The sequence below is a fragment of the Gopherus flavomarginatus genome, chromosome 14 (assembly GCF_025201925.1).
Source record: "Gopherus flavomarginatus isolate rGopFla2 chromosome 14, rGopFla2.mat.asm, whole genome shotgun sequence".
Classification (NCBI taxonomy): domain Eukaryota; kingdom Metazoa; phylum Chordata; order Testudines; family Testudinidae; genus Gopherus; species Gopherus flavomarginatus.
The window spans coordinates 9,945,722-9,965,088 of record NC_066630.1 but is presented as its reverse complement, the minus strand read 5'-3'; the positions used below and the strand labels follow the sequence as shown (position 1 = coordinate 9,965,088).

Genomic DNA, 19,367 nt, shown 5'->3' with positions numbered 1-19,367 from the left:
CTTCATAGATCATCAGCCCTGTATAAAAGGCTCTCAAATCAATAAATAAACCATTCTGCAAACAAAAAATCCATACTACTCACAATTAGTCTTTTGAATTACATGCCACACTGTTACAATTATGGGGAAATTTTTTAAAAACATAAAGAGCAGGTAGGTGTTCCCTTCCCATTGACAAATCAATGGAAGTTGGCTGTCTATCTTCTATTTACAACTTTAAACAATAAAGAGGGATAGGTTTAATGTGGAATTCATACATTTAGCCAGATGTCTTGACAGTGATGTAAACTATAGTATTCTTTCTGCTACACTTTTCTATCATATAACATTTTTACAATAGAATATAAAAACAACCAATTCCAGTCATGAAGGCAACGTACTGGTTACCTTTAACTGTTTTGTTAGCCTTAAAGACTCTAGAGGTCCAGAACATGAACAAGTCCATGATAAGTACTCTGTAGATACCACGTAATATATGCAATTAGGTATGTATTTGCTGTTCGTGTGATCTTGATTTGAGTGATCACAATGTCCAAGACCAAAATTATTAATTCATGTCTTAGCTACCCAATTTGCCTGGTCAAAATCTTGCATCCCTCCAAAACTGCACATGCACAAGCTTGTCCACGAAGTCAGGCAAACAGAGAGCTTGATTGGAGACCACTTTGAAAATGTGCTCCATAGTTTGGAACCAGTTGTATGTGATATCTGTGGAGAAGCAAATTATGTATAAATGTTTGAAGCTTGTGTGTGTAGACCAATACTTACGTTCTTGTTGTTTGTTCTTTCCCAGTGGTGTTTGATGACTGCAAGGGGAATGACAAGTTGAACTTTGAAGTTTCTAACCCAGACTTTAAGGTGGAACCCAATGGATCTTTAGTTGCACTGAAAAATATAACTGAAGCTGGCAGAGCTTTGTTCATCCATGCCCGGTCTGCCCAGGCTGAAGATATGGCAGAAGTTCTAATTGTCGGAGGGAAAGACCATCATGGCTCTTTAAAGGTAACAAAAGACCAAAATTCACAAGAGAATGTCAAGGAGGGTTGTTATTTCAATGTAACTAACATCTTAAACACTAGACAGAGTTACTTCTTTAAAAGAGAGATGTCATCAGACATGAGAACAGCCACACTGGGCCAGACTAGTGGTCCATCTAGCCCAGGATCTTGTCTTCTGACAGTGGCCAATGTCAGGTGCTTCAGAGGGAATGAACAGAACAGACAATCATTGAGTGATCCATTCCCTATTTGTCACTTCCAGCCTCTGGAAAGCAGAGGCTAGGGACATTCAGAGCATTGTGTTGCATGTCTGACCATCCTGGCTAATAGCTGGTAATTGACTCGTAATCCAAGTATTATTTTAATATTCAGAACTCTTGAAATCAGGTATGTTGTATGATACTGAGTCACTGCATATTTCCTAGGCATCAACAGAGAACTGATAATGCCAGTGAAGGCCAGATATTAACAAAAGAACCATTCAAACAAAACAGTCCTTCTGCAAGAACACAGAACAGCTCTATTGAGGGTAGCTCATAAGAGGCCGAACTGTAATAACCTTACTAGTGCAAACCAATGGGATTAGACAACCACAGTAAGGCCCTTACTGAGGATCTGAGAAGACTTACTGTAAAGATTTAATTTAGGTCCTATGAATCCTTAACCTTCATTAGAAATCTAAGAGTGACCCAGGAATGAATTCCAGCTTATGGCTCTTTAATTTTTAATATGGGTCTCCTATGTCCTAGTGTACATCAATGCCTATACCAATCATTGTGCCACATTTTGCATTGTCTCCTTTACATGCCAATGATTTTTTTCCACTTTATCCATGGAATAGTGTGTCCTTCCTATTTCACATACAATTTCAATGTAATCCTAAAATGATGGGGTAGAGGGCGGGGGAATTGATTGAAATGTTTACTTCATATAAAACAAAATAACAAAAGAAAAACTGATGTAGCCTTCATTTCGGTGCCATGGCATTCAGCAAGTAAGCAGGCATGACAGTGACTTACAAGATAATTAAGCCTGGTACCTTTACAGACCTATAATTTAAAGGAACTCAAAGAAGCCATAATAAGGAGGGTTATAAAGAGTGACTGATCCAATGTCTTATTTCAGTATTTAGGCTTTTGGCCTGGGAGCACTTTCATTATATTTCCAACAATAGCTATAGTGGTTTAACTTAAATCTTCCTTTAAAAAAAAATGGGTTAGATGTAGGGCTAACAACGGCTGAACAAACTTTTAAAAGTCAATGGCCAAGGGAAAGGTTTTGATTTGCGTTTTAAGCTGTGTTGAATGTGAATATAGATTGCTGGGAAAAACAAACAGCATCAGAAAGTTATAATAGCTTGAGTAGAGGTGGTTGGAACATTTTCAGCTAAGGATATGTCTACACGGCAAGCAGAAACCTAGGGCAATAAGTCTCACAGCCCAGGTCTACAGACTCAGGCTTGCGCTACAATGTTTAAAATAGCTGTGTACACATTTGGGCTCAGCTTCAGAGCCTGAGCTCTAGCCCAAGCCCAAACATTTACATAGCTATTTTTAGTGCTGTAGCACGAACCTGGCAGCCTGAATCTGTAGACCCGGGCTCTCAGACTCACTGCGGTGAGCGTCTGTTGCTGGGTAGACATACCCTAAGTCACCTCAAGAGCAAGAGTGACTCTCTCACACTCTTTAGCTGGCTAGTTAAGTTCTTGTCCCGCCTGATTCAGTGTGAGGTGGGAGGAAACCTCTCTGGTCTGAAACATGGGCTTGAATCTGAATCTCCAGCATTGCAGAACAGGCTATAACACACACTCACTCGTCCATTTTCTTGTAAAAACGTTCAAAACATTTTGTTCCAGTGTGGAACAAAAAACAAATGTCAAAAACTGGAAGTTTGCCATGAAATGCTATTGTGCCTTTCAGTCAGCTCTCATTGTGAGATGAGGGATGGGCCCAGATCCAAACAGCCCTGAATGCTGCTGACAGATCTGAAGCCAATCTTCAGGGCCCAGTCCCTGTGTGAAAGTCTCTTATTCTTTATGAACTACATCCTGAAGTTCTTACTCAATTTTTATTCAGTCTTCCTGAATGAGGCAGCCCTTCCATTGTTTTCAATAGCAGCTTTCCTGTAAAGGTATGACCTCAGGATCTGAACCACTATTTTTGTGAGAAACTGGAGATTGTTTTTCTTCTCAGAGAAGAGATTGCTGGCATGGGGTATCTGTGTGCATGTTTTTGCCCTGCACTTAACTAGATCTATCAATGCACCTTGGTCCTCAACTGCTATTCTGGTGATGAGCCTCTCTTCCTCAAAGACTCCCGAGTGTATTGATTAACGCTCATCACAGGTTGAAAAGCCATCAACTTCACTCTATTCATAAATAAAGTTTGATCTGAACTCTGGCCCTGATCCTGAGCTCTGCTCTGGCCACTTTTCGCTGCTCCAGTGGAAGAAAACCAGCCTAAATCTGGCTGATCTCCCCTGTTGGCTGGATCCCCACAGGGTGTAGAGCTACCTGTAGTGTCTCCTATACCTGCAGCCATCAACCTTTTTATAGCTGCTGGTATAGGGGACATGACTGACAGAAAGGGCTATGACCAGGGTTCCCATTCAAAATGATAATCCCCACATGTAGTAAGGGCATTGGCAATTTGTGGCTGCTTAACCTTGTCTTGGGGAACTATCCTGGTGTAGAGCAACATCTGGATTTGATGACAGTGGAGAGACTCTTTCCAGCCCTCCATCTTGTGTTTATTGAGCATTCCCCAATTATGTCAGAGAGTTAGTCCCAGAACTGATGGATTAATCTAATACTTTCTAAGGAGGGTTCTATTTTGTTTTTTTAGCAAACAGTTCTGTTATTGTTTGCCTATTTGAAGTCCAACACAGTCTGTTTTGTCTTTCTGTGTGTCAAATTCAAGTAGAATTTGAATATTACATTGTCCTATCTGAAGTGATTTTATGATAAATTTGAACTTAATCCTTCATGCTACAATCTCCATGTGTCAGCATGGAAACAGCAAAACTGCTCCATCTGTGTGTGAGATGAATATTGGCTAAGAATAGCTCAGATTGGAACCTTTGCATTTTAGTACAATTCTGTAGGGTTATGATAAGCATATGCTAGAGCAGTGCTTAGCATGCAGTACTTAGTTCCGTACCTTGTTTAATTAGAGGATAAGTAGTTATTAAGTATTTCTCCACTGCCTGTTACTGCAGTTTCTCTTCTGAAAGCTTGTAACCTACAACTGTGAAATCTCATTGTTAATGGTTCTAATTACAGAATCTCAACATGTTTAGAAAAGACTGACAACAATCAACTGATACAGTGACTGGCAGTCTGGGTAACCTTAACTGTGAGCCTGAAGAGAGACTAAGTAAACTATAAACCTTAGAAAGGGTGATTGCTCCTAGTCAGAGTTGAGATGACTACTGGAAAGATTTAGAGGACGACTTCTGAGAGTACATAAAAGTTTTTGGATTCTAGTGATCTAACTCCCATTGAAGCCTGTGGAAAGACTCCAACTGTCTTCAGTGGAAGATGGATCAGGTCCTAAGTGATTCAATTAATGAGTGATTTAATTAAGTAGTTCAATTCATAGTTAAAATATCACCAGTGATTATAAAGATAATGCTTTCTTTCTTAGCGGTTCTGCTTGTTGTCTTTGAGACATATCTTGCTTATTTTAATCTTTAAGCTCTCTATTCTTTCATCCTTTTCCTCTAAACAAAACTTTTGCTTATTTTCCTATCAGAAAACGTTTTTACTCATTAGCTCTCCAGAGGCAACAGATTCATATTAGCAAGGTGGATGCTACCCTGCCTCCAGCATAATCAAGAAGATTGCCAATTAGATGTTGTTTAGACTTTTTATTGACTAGTAGAGGTGGAAGAAGCAAAAATTATATTTTGATTTTCAGACCAAGTTTCCTCTGAAACTTTCTTCAGAGATTGTCTGTCTGTCTGTCTGTCTGTCTGTCTGTGTGATACATACATAAATTTGTATATAATGGAAGGACAGGAGTCCCTTCATTGTTTAAGGTTATAACCAGATTCCATTCTAAGTCCTGTTGTTAGCACCTTCCCCATAATTATGACTAGTAACATTGGTTTCTGTCTGTTTTAAGGTATTCTACAGCAGTGGCTCTAAACCTTTCCAGACTATTGTACCCCTTTCAGGAGTCTGATTTGTCTTGCATACCCCTAAGTTTCATATCACTTAAAAACTACTTGCTTAGAAAATCAGTCCTAGAAATACAAAAGTGTCATAGCGCACATAGGTACCGACTTGACCCCTCCTCCTCCCACTTCTGGCCTCACCCCTGCACCACATCATCCCGCCGCTGCACCACCCTCATCCCACCCCTTCCCCAAACTCCTTGCCTTTTCCATCAGGTAGCACTTTTACATAGGTGCTTTAATGAAGGTTAAAGCTATAAGCCCTTAGTAACAGTTTTAAAAAGTTTTTCCCTATGGTTTTGGTGAGGACACTTTAAAGCTGCAGCAAAAACCATGTCTGTGAGCCAGTGGATCAGAGATAAGAAGATTGCTTCTTCCCCAACTTTTTAACAAATAGAGGTGAAAGTTATATTAAGTCTTGTGAAGGAATCAACACTTTAAAAGACAAGCCTATTTGAAGAAACATCTCTTCATTTAGCACTTTTACATATGCGTTTCAATAAAAAATTAGCATGCATAAACCATCCCAGGGTTAAAATCAAGGACAAACTGTTTATAGTGATGAGAAAAGTTTCCCCCCTATGTTTTAGACTGGTAATTTTTAGCGAGGACAATTTGAAGCAGCAAGCCTTTTCAGCAAAGCCACAGTTAGCTAAAATAGCATCTGTGAGATAGGCTCTCTCTGATCCACTATCTGCAGAACACTCCACTCCTCGTCTTACAAGTGTTCAAAGTATGGGGGGAAAGTCGAGGGGTAAGGGTGTTCTTCAGATAGGCGATCTCTGAGCTTCATGCAGTCACAAAGCGATGGTTTTTATCTTTTACAATCAGTAAATGTTATAACAAGTATTTTATTCCTATCACAAAGTGTCTTTCAATGTCATCTCATCATTTGTTAAAACTTGAACAGCATTTAAAAAGTAGGAAAGAAGTCTGTTTGTTTGTTTTTGTTTTTAACACAAACAAAAAAACCAACAAGCAAACCTGAAGGGGTGACCCCTAGAGCATTGCTAATGCAGACTATAATGCATGGATCACTGGCTAGCCTAATTAGTCTTATGTGTTTTTAAAGTGTAGAGAAAGCTCCAGCCTGTAATGTATTATTTTTAATAAAATCTATGGATCCAAAACAAAAACAGGAGCTTGTATCTGTGTCTCAGCAAACGGGTTACAAACATTTAAAAACAAAAGCATTCTGATAATGCAACAGAAAAATTCATACTTAAATCTTAAAGTCCTAAGAAAATTTTAATATGACTTTTGCATGGATTTGTTTAAAAAGTGGAGAGGAAAATAAACTTCTCTCTGATCCACTGGGTTACAGAATAAGGGGAATATAAACTAGCTGTTACTAAGGTTCTGTGGTTTTAACTCTGATATGTTTCTGCATACTCTTTTTGTTTAAACACACCTGTAAAATGTTAAATGAAGAGATGTCTTTATATAGGCTTGTCTTTTAAAGTGTTTATTCCTTTAGAAAGGCTAATATAACTTTCACTTGTATTTGTTAAAAAGTGGGGGAAGAAACAGCCTTCTTATCTCTGATCTACTGGCTTACAAAGGCTGTTTTTGCTAACAGTGGCTTTGCTGCAAAAGTGTGCTGCTTCAGATTGTCCTCACTACAAATGACCAGTGTTAGTCTAAAACATAGTGGGGGAACTTTTTTATCACTTATAAATTACTTTTATAAACAGTTTGTCCTTGATTTTAACCCTGGGATGGTTTCTGCATGCTCATTTTTTATTGACACTCATATTTAAAAATGTTAAATAGAGGGATGTTTCTTCAGATAGGCTTGTCTTTCAAAGGGGTCTTTTCTAATCCACTAATTTAGAAAGGCTGCTTCAAATTGTCCTCACTAAAAAATAACCAATGTTAGCAAAAGCATAGGAGAAAACCTTTTATTACTATAAATTACTTTGATAAACTGGTTGTCTGTGGTTTTAACCCTGGGGTGTTTCTACATGCTCATTTTTTATTAAAACACCTATAAATAAATGTCTGTTTCTTCAAATAGGCTTGTCTTTTCAAGTGATTATAAAATAGAGCTTTATTCCTTTACACAACTTAATTATCTTTTACTTTTGTTCAAAAGTTTAAAAAGAAACTTCTTATCTCTTTGTTCTAGACATCTCACAGCCTTCTTTATCTCTAATTCACCATCTAACAAAGCTACTTTTGCTGCAGCTTCAGATTGTCCTCACCAAAAGCATAAGGGAAAACTTTTTAAAACTGTTTTACTAAGGGCTTATGGCTTTAACCTTCATTAAAGCACCTATGTAAAAGTGCTACCTGATGGGAAAGATGATTGGGGTCTGTTTTTTTTAAAGATAAGGATAAGGCAGTTAAAGAGGAGGGGGGTGTAATGAGGGGAGGGAGATGGCTCTTGTTTAAAAATCTTGGGACTATAGGATTGGTTCAGAAAAATGTATTCTATGATGCCGCTGTAGAACAGCATCTGATTGGTCGAATCTAAAGGCAGAGGTAGCTAGCCTGAGTGGTTGTGAGCCTTGGGAGCTCCCTCCTGCCCCAGGAACAGTTGCAAGGGTAAGATATCACGCTCATGCTCTCTCTCTCTCTGACTCAACCATGACTCAGCCTATCTTTGCCCTTTGCAAAAGGCTTTCTTTTCCTCTTTTCTGCCATCTTGTATTTAACTCTTTTTAAATGCTCTTTTCTTAACCTGTCCTCATATTTAATATTTTAAATGATTTCTATTAACCTACATTTATATTTTTACCATGTGCTTACTAAATAGTCTTTGCTTTATAAAATTCCCTTTTTCTGCCATGTTTTTTAACCTAACTTTATATTTAATAAACTATTTCCATTTATTTTTAAAAAAATGTTCTTTAATAACATGCCAAACTATTCCTTTAAAATCATCTCTCCTTAACAAACCTAACCAAACAATCTTTCTTCTGTTTAATAACCTTTCTTTCCTTTTTACCTCTAAACCTAACCAAAGTTTTGTTTAGAGAAAAAGGATGAAAGAATAGAGAGAGCTTAAAGATTAAAAAAAAAATCAACCAAATGTATCAAAGCACAAGCATGGAACATTCCCCCTATTAAAACACAGAAAATAATTTAAAAAAAAAATCAAAATGACCAACGGTGCCAAACCTCAACGCCAATGAGAATGGAGGGCAGGACATAAGCCCTATTTGGGACGTGGAAACCTGCCAAAAATACATAGAGATGAATACTATTGAGCACTATACTACTGATGAGACTATTAACAGGAATGTCAATTTCTATCTGTTTTTGTACTTACGTGTCCCTCATCATCACCATAGTACGTGAACACCTCAGACATCTGTGGGTTTTTTGATCATAATACATCCATGAGGGAGGAAAAGCATTATCCCCATTTTATAGATGGAACCTGAGGCACAGCATAGACTAAGTGACTCACCTCAGGTCACACAAGACACTGTGGCTGAGCTGGGCTTTGAATCCACATCTTCCAGTTCTAAGTACAGTGTCCTTTCTCTAGACTGTCCTTCCTCACCTACTTTGGTTATACTTTTAGCAAGGATGCCATGTGTACACTAGGAACTGGGCTGAAACCACAAGGAAAAATCCATTTTGTAATGGCAATGCACTTGTCTGTGTGACAAATTCTGCCCTTTTCACAGCAAAAGGAGTTATTTAGAACTTTTCTTTGCAGAAACAGAAACACTGAAAAAAATAAAAGCAAACTACCCAGAGCCTGGTTCCAAAGCAGATAAGGGGACAGGCTGATATTCACAAATTCCAGCCGAGGAAAAGCTGTACAGCATGGTGCCCAGGATTCTTCCATACACAAGGCTGAAATGATTAAATGGAAACTATCAGCCCCTCAGGACTCTTTTCAGGCATCAGATGAGAAAAGAAGAGATAAGAGGGAGGAGAGCACCCTTGGACAGCATATAATATAGGAGCAGAACTTAAAATAGCTTCTGGTGGTAGCTCAGAAAGAAGGGAATGAACTTGTTGCAGTCAAGCTGCCCTGTACCATCCACTTTAACTGACTAGCCCTGCAGTATTCTACACTGCCTGCAGTTTCCCTATGTTAAAGTTTTGGTTTTCAACATTATGGTAATATATGTCTGTTACATATAATGTTGAGGAGAGTAGAGTGAGACTCAGGAGAGCTAGGTTTTGTTCCTGGCTCAGCTGTTGGCACTTGCCCTGTGGCAAGTTACTTCACCATCTTGTTCCTCGATAGAGTGAGAATAATGATTCTTAGCCCTTTGTAAAGCACACAGCGACCTATGGTTGAAAGGTACTATATCCAAACGAGATGGCATTATGAAAGAGTGCTATATTTTGGTCTGAAATCACCCAGATGAAATTCTCTGGACAAGTGCAAAGTACTGCACATAGGAAGGAAAAGGAGAGACAGTGGGGAGGCAGAAGTATTGCTGAAAGGATCTGGAGGTTACAGTTGTGATGAGTCATCCCTGAATTACCTCTGAGCCTGCCCAAGCCTGATTTCTCCTCCCTGAGCCAGAGAGTATGATGAGTCACTCACAGCAATTGCCTGCAGGTCTTGTGATAGGCCCTATGCTGGTCAACCAATCCTCAGGCCAGAACCCGCTCATGTGATCCCAAGGCAAATGTGTAGACTTCTAAGGGGAGCAGTTTCTCCAGTCTGCTCACCATCATTACCTGGCTGGGAATGTTCCCATTGCCTGGTAGTTCTGACACAGTTCCCGGACTCCTGCTTCAGCTCCGGCCAGCCCTTCCTCCTGCTTGTACTTCTGCTCTAGCTGGGCCTTGTCCCTACTTCAACTCTAACCCCTGCTGCTTCCACGCTAGCCAGTCCCTGCTCCAGCCTGCATCTGTGCCTGCCTCAGCCAGAGATTCTGGCAGTAGTGGGTCACAAAGTGAATGAGTCAACAATCTGGCAGTTGTGAAAAAGAGGCTAATATTATAGGGTGTATTAATAGGAGTGTCATAGGTAAGACGTGGGAGGTAACTGTCCTGCTCTACTCAGCATTGGTGAGGTCTCGGCTGGAGTACTGTGTCCACTTCGGGGACCTAGCCTTCAGAAAAGCTGTGGAAAATTGGAGGAAGTCTAGAGAAAAGCAACAAAAATGATAAATCAGGTTTTCTAAGTTCTTTTTTATGAGGAAAGGTTAAAAAGTCAGCACATTATAGTCTTGAGAAAATAAGACTGAGGGGGAAGCAATCTTCAAAAGTGTTAAGGGTTGTTATAAAGAGGATGGTGACCAGTTGTTCTCAATGTCCACTGATGGTAGAATAAGAAGTAATGGGCCTAATCTGCAGCAGCAGAGATTTTAGATTAGAAATTAGGAAAAGCTTTCTAACTATCTGGGTAGTAAAACTCTGGAATAGACTCCCAAGGGAAGCTGTAAAATCCCGATTGTTGGAGGTTTTTAAAGAACATGTTAGAGAAGCATGTGAGGGATGGTCTAGGTTTGCTTGGTCCAACCTCAGCATGGGGTACTGGAGTAGATGACTTCTCAAGTTCCCTTCCACCCCCACATTTCTGTAATTGACATAATCATGCCATGGGTTCAAATTCAGCACATTTTTTTTGTGATTTCACTGTCTGCTCTGCCCATGTAATACCAAAAGGTTTCAAATTTTGTTTATAGCAGAGGAGAAATGCTGAAGCCCTAGACCCTAGGTACATGACTGTCTATCTTAGCACTGATGAAAAAAGATCATTTTGCAGTACAACTACTGTAGGTTATTTGAAAACATCATAAAGTACCAACCTCTATGATATAACCAGTAATAGTTCCTATCAAGGAAGATTAGCATTTTTTCCACATCATATCAGTTTGGAGGGAAATTCCAAATGGGCTGAAAATGATTACAAGTGTATGAATTGGACTCTCATCTGAGAGATTGACAAATAGGATTGCTGATTTTCATCTTATTAGATTTTACAAGCAGCAGTTGCTTCAAAGAGGAGTATGTACAATGCTGTACTTTAGGAATATTTTTGTAGTCCTGAAATATGTAAAGTCACAGTGCTCTATTAATATTGACAATGTACTTATGAGTTCTTATGCTGATCAAAAAGATATGATGTAGAAAATTATTTCTTTTCAGAAAACTTTGAGATACTTCATATTACAACATAAAAAGGACCCATTAGATTCTCAAAAACACATCACTTGTGTTATATCCCTAACAAAAACATTTTTTATGTCTAAACTTCCCAGTAAAATAGAAACAAAAACACCAAGATTAGATGAAATGTGACATGCCATGTATTTGCTGAAACAGAATGTTTGTCATATTCTTCCACTAATGTGCAAATCTATATGAGATTTGTTTGTATATTTTAAACTTCATCCACATGAAGCAATAGGTGTTGGTATATGGATAGTATTGTGGTGTATAGCTTTTCTCCTTTTTATGGCTACCCATTGAATGATTTAAGTGAAAATCGTTTTTAGTTGAGAGAACCTTCAAAACCCCTATAACTACATGATCACATTTTACATTAGGGTCCATTAATACAATACCCCATTGCCATCAGTGGATCAATCAATGTGTTCCAATTATTTATTTCTCTGTGTAAATTTATTAAAATCCCCATTGGAGCTCTCTGCAAGTTGTGAAATATTACACAACATAGAGCTCTCTAAATCCTCCTTAGCCACTCAAACCATTTTGAACCGAAAACCCTAGTTCCTCTGCTCCCTGAGACTGATTCAAAGTCCACTGAAGTTAATAGTTTCTCACTGACTTCAGTCAGGTTTAAATCAGACCTATGCAGGAGTTTGAGCTACTAGATACACGTAACTGTGGTTCTGAGAGATTCTCTCCTGGCTCTCAGTCCCCTCCTGGCAAGCCATTCATGGTTGACTGAGACATCCTCTTAGCAGTGTACATGAAGTAGAGACTGCATTGTGTACACCCTATCCCTGAGTTCCCCATCCGCTCAGTTACATCACTGCATCAGCTCTCACTGGAGCTGATAGCCATGTGTAGATCTTCAGCTCTTGAGTGCATTTCCCCTGCAAATTCCTGCTGCTGAACAAATCCAGATTTCACATACATTGGTTCTGGAATATGTTCTAACAATGTACCATTTCTCTAAGAATTATCATGGTGCCAAGAGATGCAGCAGTTGCTATAGAAACAATTGCTTTTTGTATTGAATGGAAGAGTAAAGAACATGATCCACTGATTCTGATTAACTTACATTCCATCTTTGAGCAAAGTATTTCTAGTAACATCTCTCATTGTATGTGTAAATACTTAGATCAAATGTTGTTAGCCATAAGCACTAAGTTTCTTTTTCTCCGGGATTGCTCTGCCCCAAGACCCTGCTCCCAGTCTGCTCCTCCCCTGAGGCCCCACCTTCACTCTGCCACTACCCACCCTGTTCCAACCCCTCCCTCAAGGTCCCATCTGCTCACCAGTCCCTGTTCTCTGCCCTCTCTCAAGCACCTCCCTCAATGCCAAACAGCTGATCAGTGGCAGCCACCAAATAGCTGTAGCTAGTAGGTGCTGATCACCCACTATTTTTTTTCCCATGTGTGCTCCAGCCCTGAAGCACCCGTGGAATTGGTGCCAATCTTGTTTGCTAACTTTGCTCCCTTTTCTCTCAATACACAACTTCAGCATGTAAATGAGAAGTAGTCAGTTTTTTAAGGAGATAAAAATGGTCTTTTAGACTGGAAACATGAATAACTCACTTTGAAATTATAAGCTGTTGGCTGCACTGCATGTTCTGTGCTTTCCTAGGAGAATAATCTACATTCTGATTTTAAATGAACTAGAGAGATACTTATTCTAGGAAAGGGACTTTATACTTTTCATTAGCAAACAGAATCCAGGCAGCACGGAGTATTTTTAGTGTTAAAGGTGAAATGAAATCATTCAGAAATAAATAAAAATAATTATTTAAGAGCCATGACTAGTGACAGAGTAAATGGGTAGACTGAAAAATTACAACAAAACATATCCCAAAATAAAATATTTCAGAATCACAATTCCCTTTACTCACCAGCCAGGACCTGAGTATAGAACTTTGTGTTTCACAAGAAGAATAGATGTCATCTATGCATCTATTTCACTGTAAGAAGGGCAGCTGTTTGTTGTGCTGTTAGTATGGACATATGGTTCCTTTACAGGTGAAATGCAAAAGCCAAAATTAAGTCCCTGCACCAGATGCTCTGTTTCTCTCTTAAATATATGTAGGCCAATTCTGGGCCCACTGGAGTTGCAAAGCTGCAATTTATTTCAGTGGGAGCAAGGGTTGTTCAATGATTTACTGTTTTGGGTAAAATTCACCCCCATGCAGAGGGCTGGGAAAATACCCACGCTCCATTTATGTCCCTCTGAAGCATTATCATGAGGCAGTATTGGGATCTGAGTGGAGCACAGGCCTTCTACTGCTGCTTTGCACAAGCAGGAAATCCTGCTTTATGATTTGGGATAATAACTAGCTTCTTCCTGTTTAAAGCTATGTAAAAGGCAACAGTTCACATTTAGTAGAATAGTAATAAATTATTTGTACTGCTATGAGTCCAACCTGAAAGCATTCCTTTGACATGAGGAAGACTATATCACCCTCATGTAACATTTGCCACTTCAAGGAGAGGGGGCTGTCATTCTGTGGACTGGCAGTAGCATCTCCTTTAAGGGTCACCGGCCTGGGAATTGCAAGGAGGGTCTTGGGAGTGGGGAGAGGGTAGCACCTGAACAAGTGAGTGGGGCTCAGGTAACCATCGGCCCCTGTGCACCCAGGGAAGGATATATAAACCCTGTCCCTCCAGCCTGATCCTCTTTTCTTACCCAGTTGGAATGCAGTCGGAGTTCTTAATGTCTTATACAGCAATGAGACAACATCCTTTCTGCAGCCCCATAACCCTTGTACAAGAGTAGGTGGTGGGGTCCCAGCAATGGGCTGGAGACCAGCTGTGGAGGGATGGTGGACCGATAGCAGACACCCACCAAGTGAAAATAATTACAGAATGATGGTCTGCATTGTATGAATGACTGAGAGAGAGCTCCTTGATGAGTTAATTTAATAGAAGTTGCAGCCTAATTAAACCCCCTCCCTAACACCTTGTCTGTCTTAGTGCACATTTGGGATGATGTGTCGAGCTGCTAAGCTTTATGACGACGTTGTGGGAAAATCTGCTCCAGAGATGTGGAGAAGATGTAAAGGAATCATTGGGGGAAATCTTAAATTTAAAATTCATTCCAGTAACTGGGGGATGTTGGAGGGAAAGCAACTGGCTAAATGTGATTTACAAGAATGTAAAAAGAGATCATAAAGGATAAGATGTCCATTAAGATGTGTAATAGTGTCATATTTATAAAACAGCTTTCATCCTTTAAGATTCTTAACGCATATCCATGAATGTAGATTGTGTGTCTATATACAAACATCTGTATAATATAAAGTATTTGTATAGATCTGTTTAGTATACATTAATGTATAAGGGATGAATTATTTCATCTCTGAAATGTAGTTGCTTTTATAGTGGGGATTTTGGAAAAGGACACAGACCCCCTACTCAGTATTAAAACTGCCATGAAATCTTTAATGTCCATACAGAAAAAATATTTTTAAGTAGCCCTGTGGAGAGGCTGAACAAGAGACATGACACACTGGAACCCTGCAGAACACAAGAGTATCTTGGAATAGATGATGAATTGTCCACTACTTTCCTCTTGGTCTTTTCAGACAGAAAGGACCCAAGCCATTCCAGAACGATCCCATCAGTCCTTGTTGTAGTCTACAATCACTTCTGCAGTTCATAAATTAAATTTTAGTTGATCTCTCAGCGTCGATTATACTCTGACCCAAAGTAAGATTTTCTGAGATCAGTGAGTCCTGAGGATTCTTGATGTTGCTGGAATTGTCTTACCATAGTACCTTCCATAAACCTCCCCAAATAGTGGAGATTTGAAACAGGGCAATAATTGGAACAATTATTCATGTCAAAAGATGATTTCTTGAGTGTAGTAGTTTCTCTCCTTGGAGGCATCGATGATCATGTCTAATAATTACCCCCAACACCGCTGTGTTGGCTTGCATCAGCCAAAAGGATCAATTATAACAATAGTATCTATCTTAGTAGACATCTCCAACATCAGTGACCATCACAAATAAAGAATACTCTGCATTTGTCCTCACCCAAGAATAGTGCTATCACAAAGACAGGTAGTTCATTCTGGATCTTGGCAAACTTATCTGGTGATGACTTGATTCTGTTGCCACTACTTGCATTCATCTGTACCTTAGTCTACATGTATTCTTATGAAGTCAAAGGGACTACTTGTAACAGCAAGGTCCTTTTCATCACAAGAGTGGCAGAATCAAAAATCAATATGACTTGAAATATCACAAGAAGCATCACATACCTAAGTTACTGGATACAATATTCCTGGAGTTGTTAACCATCCAGATCTTCTCTTCACTTCACCCACTGCTCTGACCCCACCTTCTTTGTAAAAGGTTTATGGGGCTGCAGAAAGGATGTTGTCTCCTTGCTGTATGAGACATTAAGAGCCCCAAATGCATTCCAGTTGCAACATTAAACTGAATAAACATTTTATAAATTAGTTAGTCTTATTGGGGACAAGACTTTTTTACTAGTAATAATATAGATATTTGACCTCCATTTTATCAACCATGAGACAGCAGAATACTGTGAATCTATACAAGTGGAGTAAAAGGACAACTGATCATTGTAAAGTCCTGCGTTGTCAGGAGTCAGTTATTGCCATTGGTTTTTTGACACCACCAAAAATACTCAATATGTTCTATTATCAAATAACGAATTGCACAGTTTGCGTAGCTTCTATGGCTCTCCATTGAATGCATTCATAAATGGTGAGAGGTGTATGTCACATGGTCTGTACTGCTCAGAACTAAACTAGATCTCCATTTAGCTCAAGTGCTAAAAGTGCATGTTGGCATGGGAGAATGAGATCTACTCCTGCTATCACAGTGAAGTTTCAAGAATGCCACACTTCGATGCATAGTAACAAACAAGAAACTCATTGATGACAATAGATTTGTTTTAAAATATTTTATTTGTTACCAGCCACAATGAAATGGCTGGATTCAGGTTTTTAGCAACACAAATCATTTCATCAGTAAATGTTCAGATTCCTGTAGGTGGAAATATATTAATCTGCCTGTGAGTCAGCAGGCACACTTGGATTTTGCAGAGTCCAATTTTTGTTGAACCATTTGGCATCTCTTAGATCTTTAAATCATTTTGTCTTTCATTTCTTTTCTGTCTCTAGAATTACTTAAACTTTTGTGGTTCTGAGAGAAATGAATTACAGATATAGTATGTGCAGCTTTTTCAGATAAGGGCTAGAAAATAATCCTTTTTAAAATGAGACTTGGCTCTTGCACTTAGTGTATTGCTGTCTCATGGATTATACTTTATGATCTCAGCATGATACCATAGTTCTTGCTATATAAAAGGGTCATGCTTTGCATCACCAGTCAAAATGGGCTAAATGTTTAACTTTGTAGAGACAAATGCATTTTAAATAATGGCACTAATCACAGTAGAGAACTATTGCATATTTTATGTGGCCAAGTACCCAGTTCCACAGCTAGTGTCAAGGCGCTATTGATGAAGAAGACGAGCGTTCAGTCAAACGTGACCTGTTTATTCACAGATGGAAATAGTTAGTCTGTTGTTTCGTGAATTCTATCACCAAATTATTTATATCCTTATATAAATGGCAAGGTTTTCTGTAGCTTTAAGGACTTTGCAAATAAAAATCAGTGCAGTACCATGCATTTTGCATGTGCCCCTGATGTTTTGCTAGTTGATGGGCCTGGCATACACAATCATATCCTTCAAATGAGAGAGGATTTATAAATTTTGCAAAAGATTATGTAGTGATAGCCTACATGCAATTTAAAATGCATTTATTTACTTTCCTAACACAAATCTGCCTTTGATATAGCATGTAAACATCTTGGTTGAAAATTTATTCCTTTTTTATTATAATTTTTTTAAACTGTCCAAGGCTAAAATGCTGCACAAAGATCTACCATGAGATCACCTGAAAGAGACAGTGGCAGTACTTTATTAGTGATAAACTGCACCATCCCTTTATTTGGAATATCAGCCCACCCTTATTTACATGAGTGTCAGTAACTGGAATGTGGACAGTCAGTCCTAGTGGTTGGAGCATGAGTTGGTAGCCAGGAGTCAGAGCCCGGGGTCAAAGCTGGAGTCAGATGTCAGATGCCAGAGCCAGGGGTGAGAGTCAGAGTTAAGAGCCAGAAGATGGAGCCCAGGGTCAGAACTACATTCAGAGACTAGAGCCAAAGTCAGATGTCAGGAATTGGAGCCCAGGGTCAGGACCAAATTACCTAGAGACAGACAAGGAGTGGGGCTAGAACAAGGCTGGGAACAAGCAGGCACAGGAGATCTTGCAGCCATAGGCACATGCTTTGAACGGCCACTGAACTGCTGCTGCTGGGCTTAAGCTCCAGTCGGCTGATCCTTCCAGCCGATCAGATGGTGTAGCCAATTAGTTAGCCTACTACTCACCAGCTGTCCTTGTTAGGGTTGCCCAGAGACTGAGGCCATGGCTACACTTACAGTTTTGCAGCGCTGGTAGTTACAGCTGTGTTTGTCCAGCTGTGTGGGGCCAGCGCTGCAGTGTGGCCACACTGACAGCTACCAGCGCTGCAGTGTGGCCACATTTGCAGCACTTGCAGCGCTGTTGGGAGTGGTGCATTGTGGGCAGCTATCCCACAGAGCACCTTGTCCCATTTTGGCGCTGTGGCTTGTGGGAAGGGGAAGGAAGTGTGCGGGACTTTCCGCTTCCTGTTCCAACGCCCCGTGGTGCTTTGCTACACATTCCGAGCAGTTTGGCGGCATTGTGAGTCTGCAGAGCGATTTCTGAGATTTCTGTTACAAATGGAGCCTGAGCTGCTGAGGACCTTGCTGATGAATGTTGCCAGCACATCAGGCATGGCAGTGGAGCTATTCCTTCAGCTGCAAAGTGACAGTGAGGAGTCAGACGATGATATTGAAATGCCTGACGCTCAAGACACTCAATTGCTTGTGGCAGTAACAGACGTGCTCAGCACCGTGGAACGGCACCTTTGGGCTCGGGAAACCAGCACTGAGTGGTGGGATCACATAGTCCTGCAAGCCTGGGATGACGAGCAGTGGCTGCAGAACTTTTGGATGAGAAAAGCCACTTTCATGGGACTGTGTGCTGAGCTCGCCCCTACCCTGCGGCGCAGGGACACGAGATTGAGAGCTGCCCTGCCAGTGGAGAAGCGGGTGGCTATTGCAATCTGGAAGCTGGCAACTCCAGACAGCTACCGATCAGTGGCAAACCAGTTTGGAGTGGGAAAGTCCACTGTTGGAATGGTGCTGATGCAAGTTTGCACAGCCATTAATCGCACCCTGCTAAGAAGAACTGTGACTCTGGGGAACGTGCAGGACATTGTGGATGGCTTTGCAGAAATGGGGTTCCCTAACTGTGGAGGGGCAATAGATGGGACGCATATTCCTATTCTGTCACCACCCCGCCTGGCATCAGAGTACGTTAATCGCAAGGGGTATTTCTCCGTGGTTCTGCAAGCGCTTGTGGATCACCGTGGGCGTTTCACTGACATTTACTCAGGATGGCCTGGAAAGGTGCATGATGCACGCATCTTTTGGAACAGTGCCCTGTTCAGGAAGCTGAGGGCCGGGACTTTTTTCCCAGACCACAAGATCACAGTAGGGGACGTCGAAAAGCCCACTGTGATCCTTGGAGACCTCGCTTACCCCTTAATGCCTTGGCTCATGAAACCGTATACAGGGAAGCTTGACAGGAGCAAGGAATGGTTCAACTACAGGCTGAGCCGGTGCAGAATGACTGTGGAGTGTGCTTTTGGCCGTTTGAAAGCCCGCTGGAGGTGTCTTTATGGGAAGCTAGATTTGGGGGAAAACAGCATCTCCGCTGTTATATCCGCGTGCTGTACCCTCCATAATATTTGTGAAGGGAAGGGTGAAAGATTCAGTGAGGAATGGACCTCCGAGGTTCAACGCCTAGAGGATGAATTTGCACAGCCAGAGAGCAGGGCTACTAGAGAGGCCCAGGAAAGGGCTTCAAGGATTAGGATGCCTTAAGGGAGCAATTTTGATGCTGAGAGCCAACAGTAATGTTTGGTGCCTTTGCTGTGCTCCTTTCTACCTTGGGGTACAGTATTTACCACTTCCTGCAATAATA

At 40.4% G+C, this 19,367-nt stretch overlaps 1 protein-coding gene across 1 annotated transcript in view; it reads left to right on the top strand.

The window, feature by feature from the left end:
* LOC127034477 (cadherin-13-like) overlaps positions 1–19,367 on the top strand; it is a 433,731-nt gene that overhangs the window by 243,370 nt on the left and 170,994 nt on the right. Inside the window, exon 3 of the mRNA XM_050923360.1 lies at positions 794–1,002. Within this exon, the coding sequence (XP_050779317.1) occupies positions 794–1,002 (209 nt within the window). The remainder of the gene's footprint in view (positions 1–793; positions 1,003–19,367) is intronic.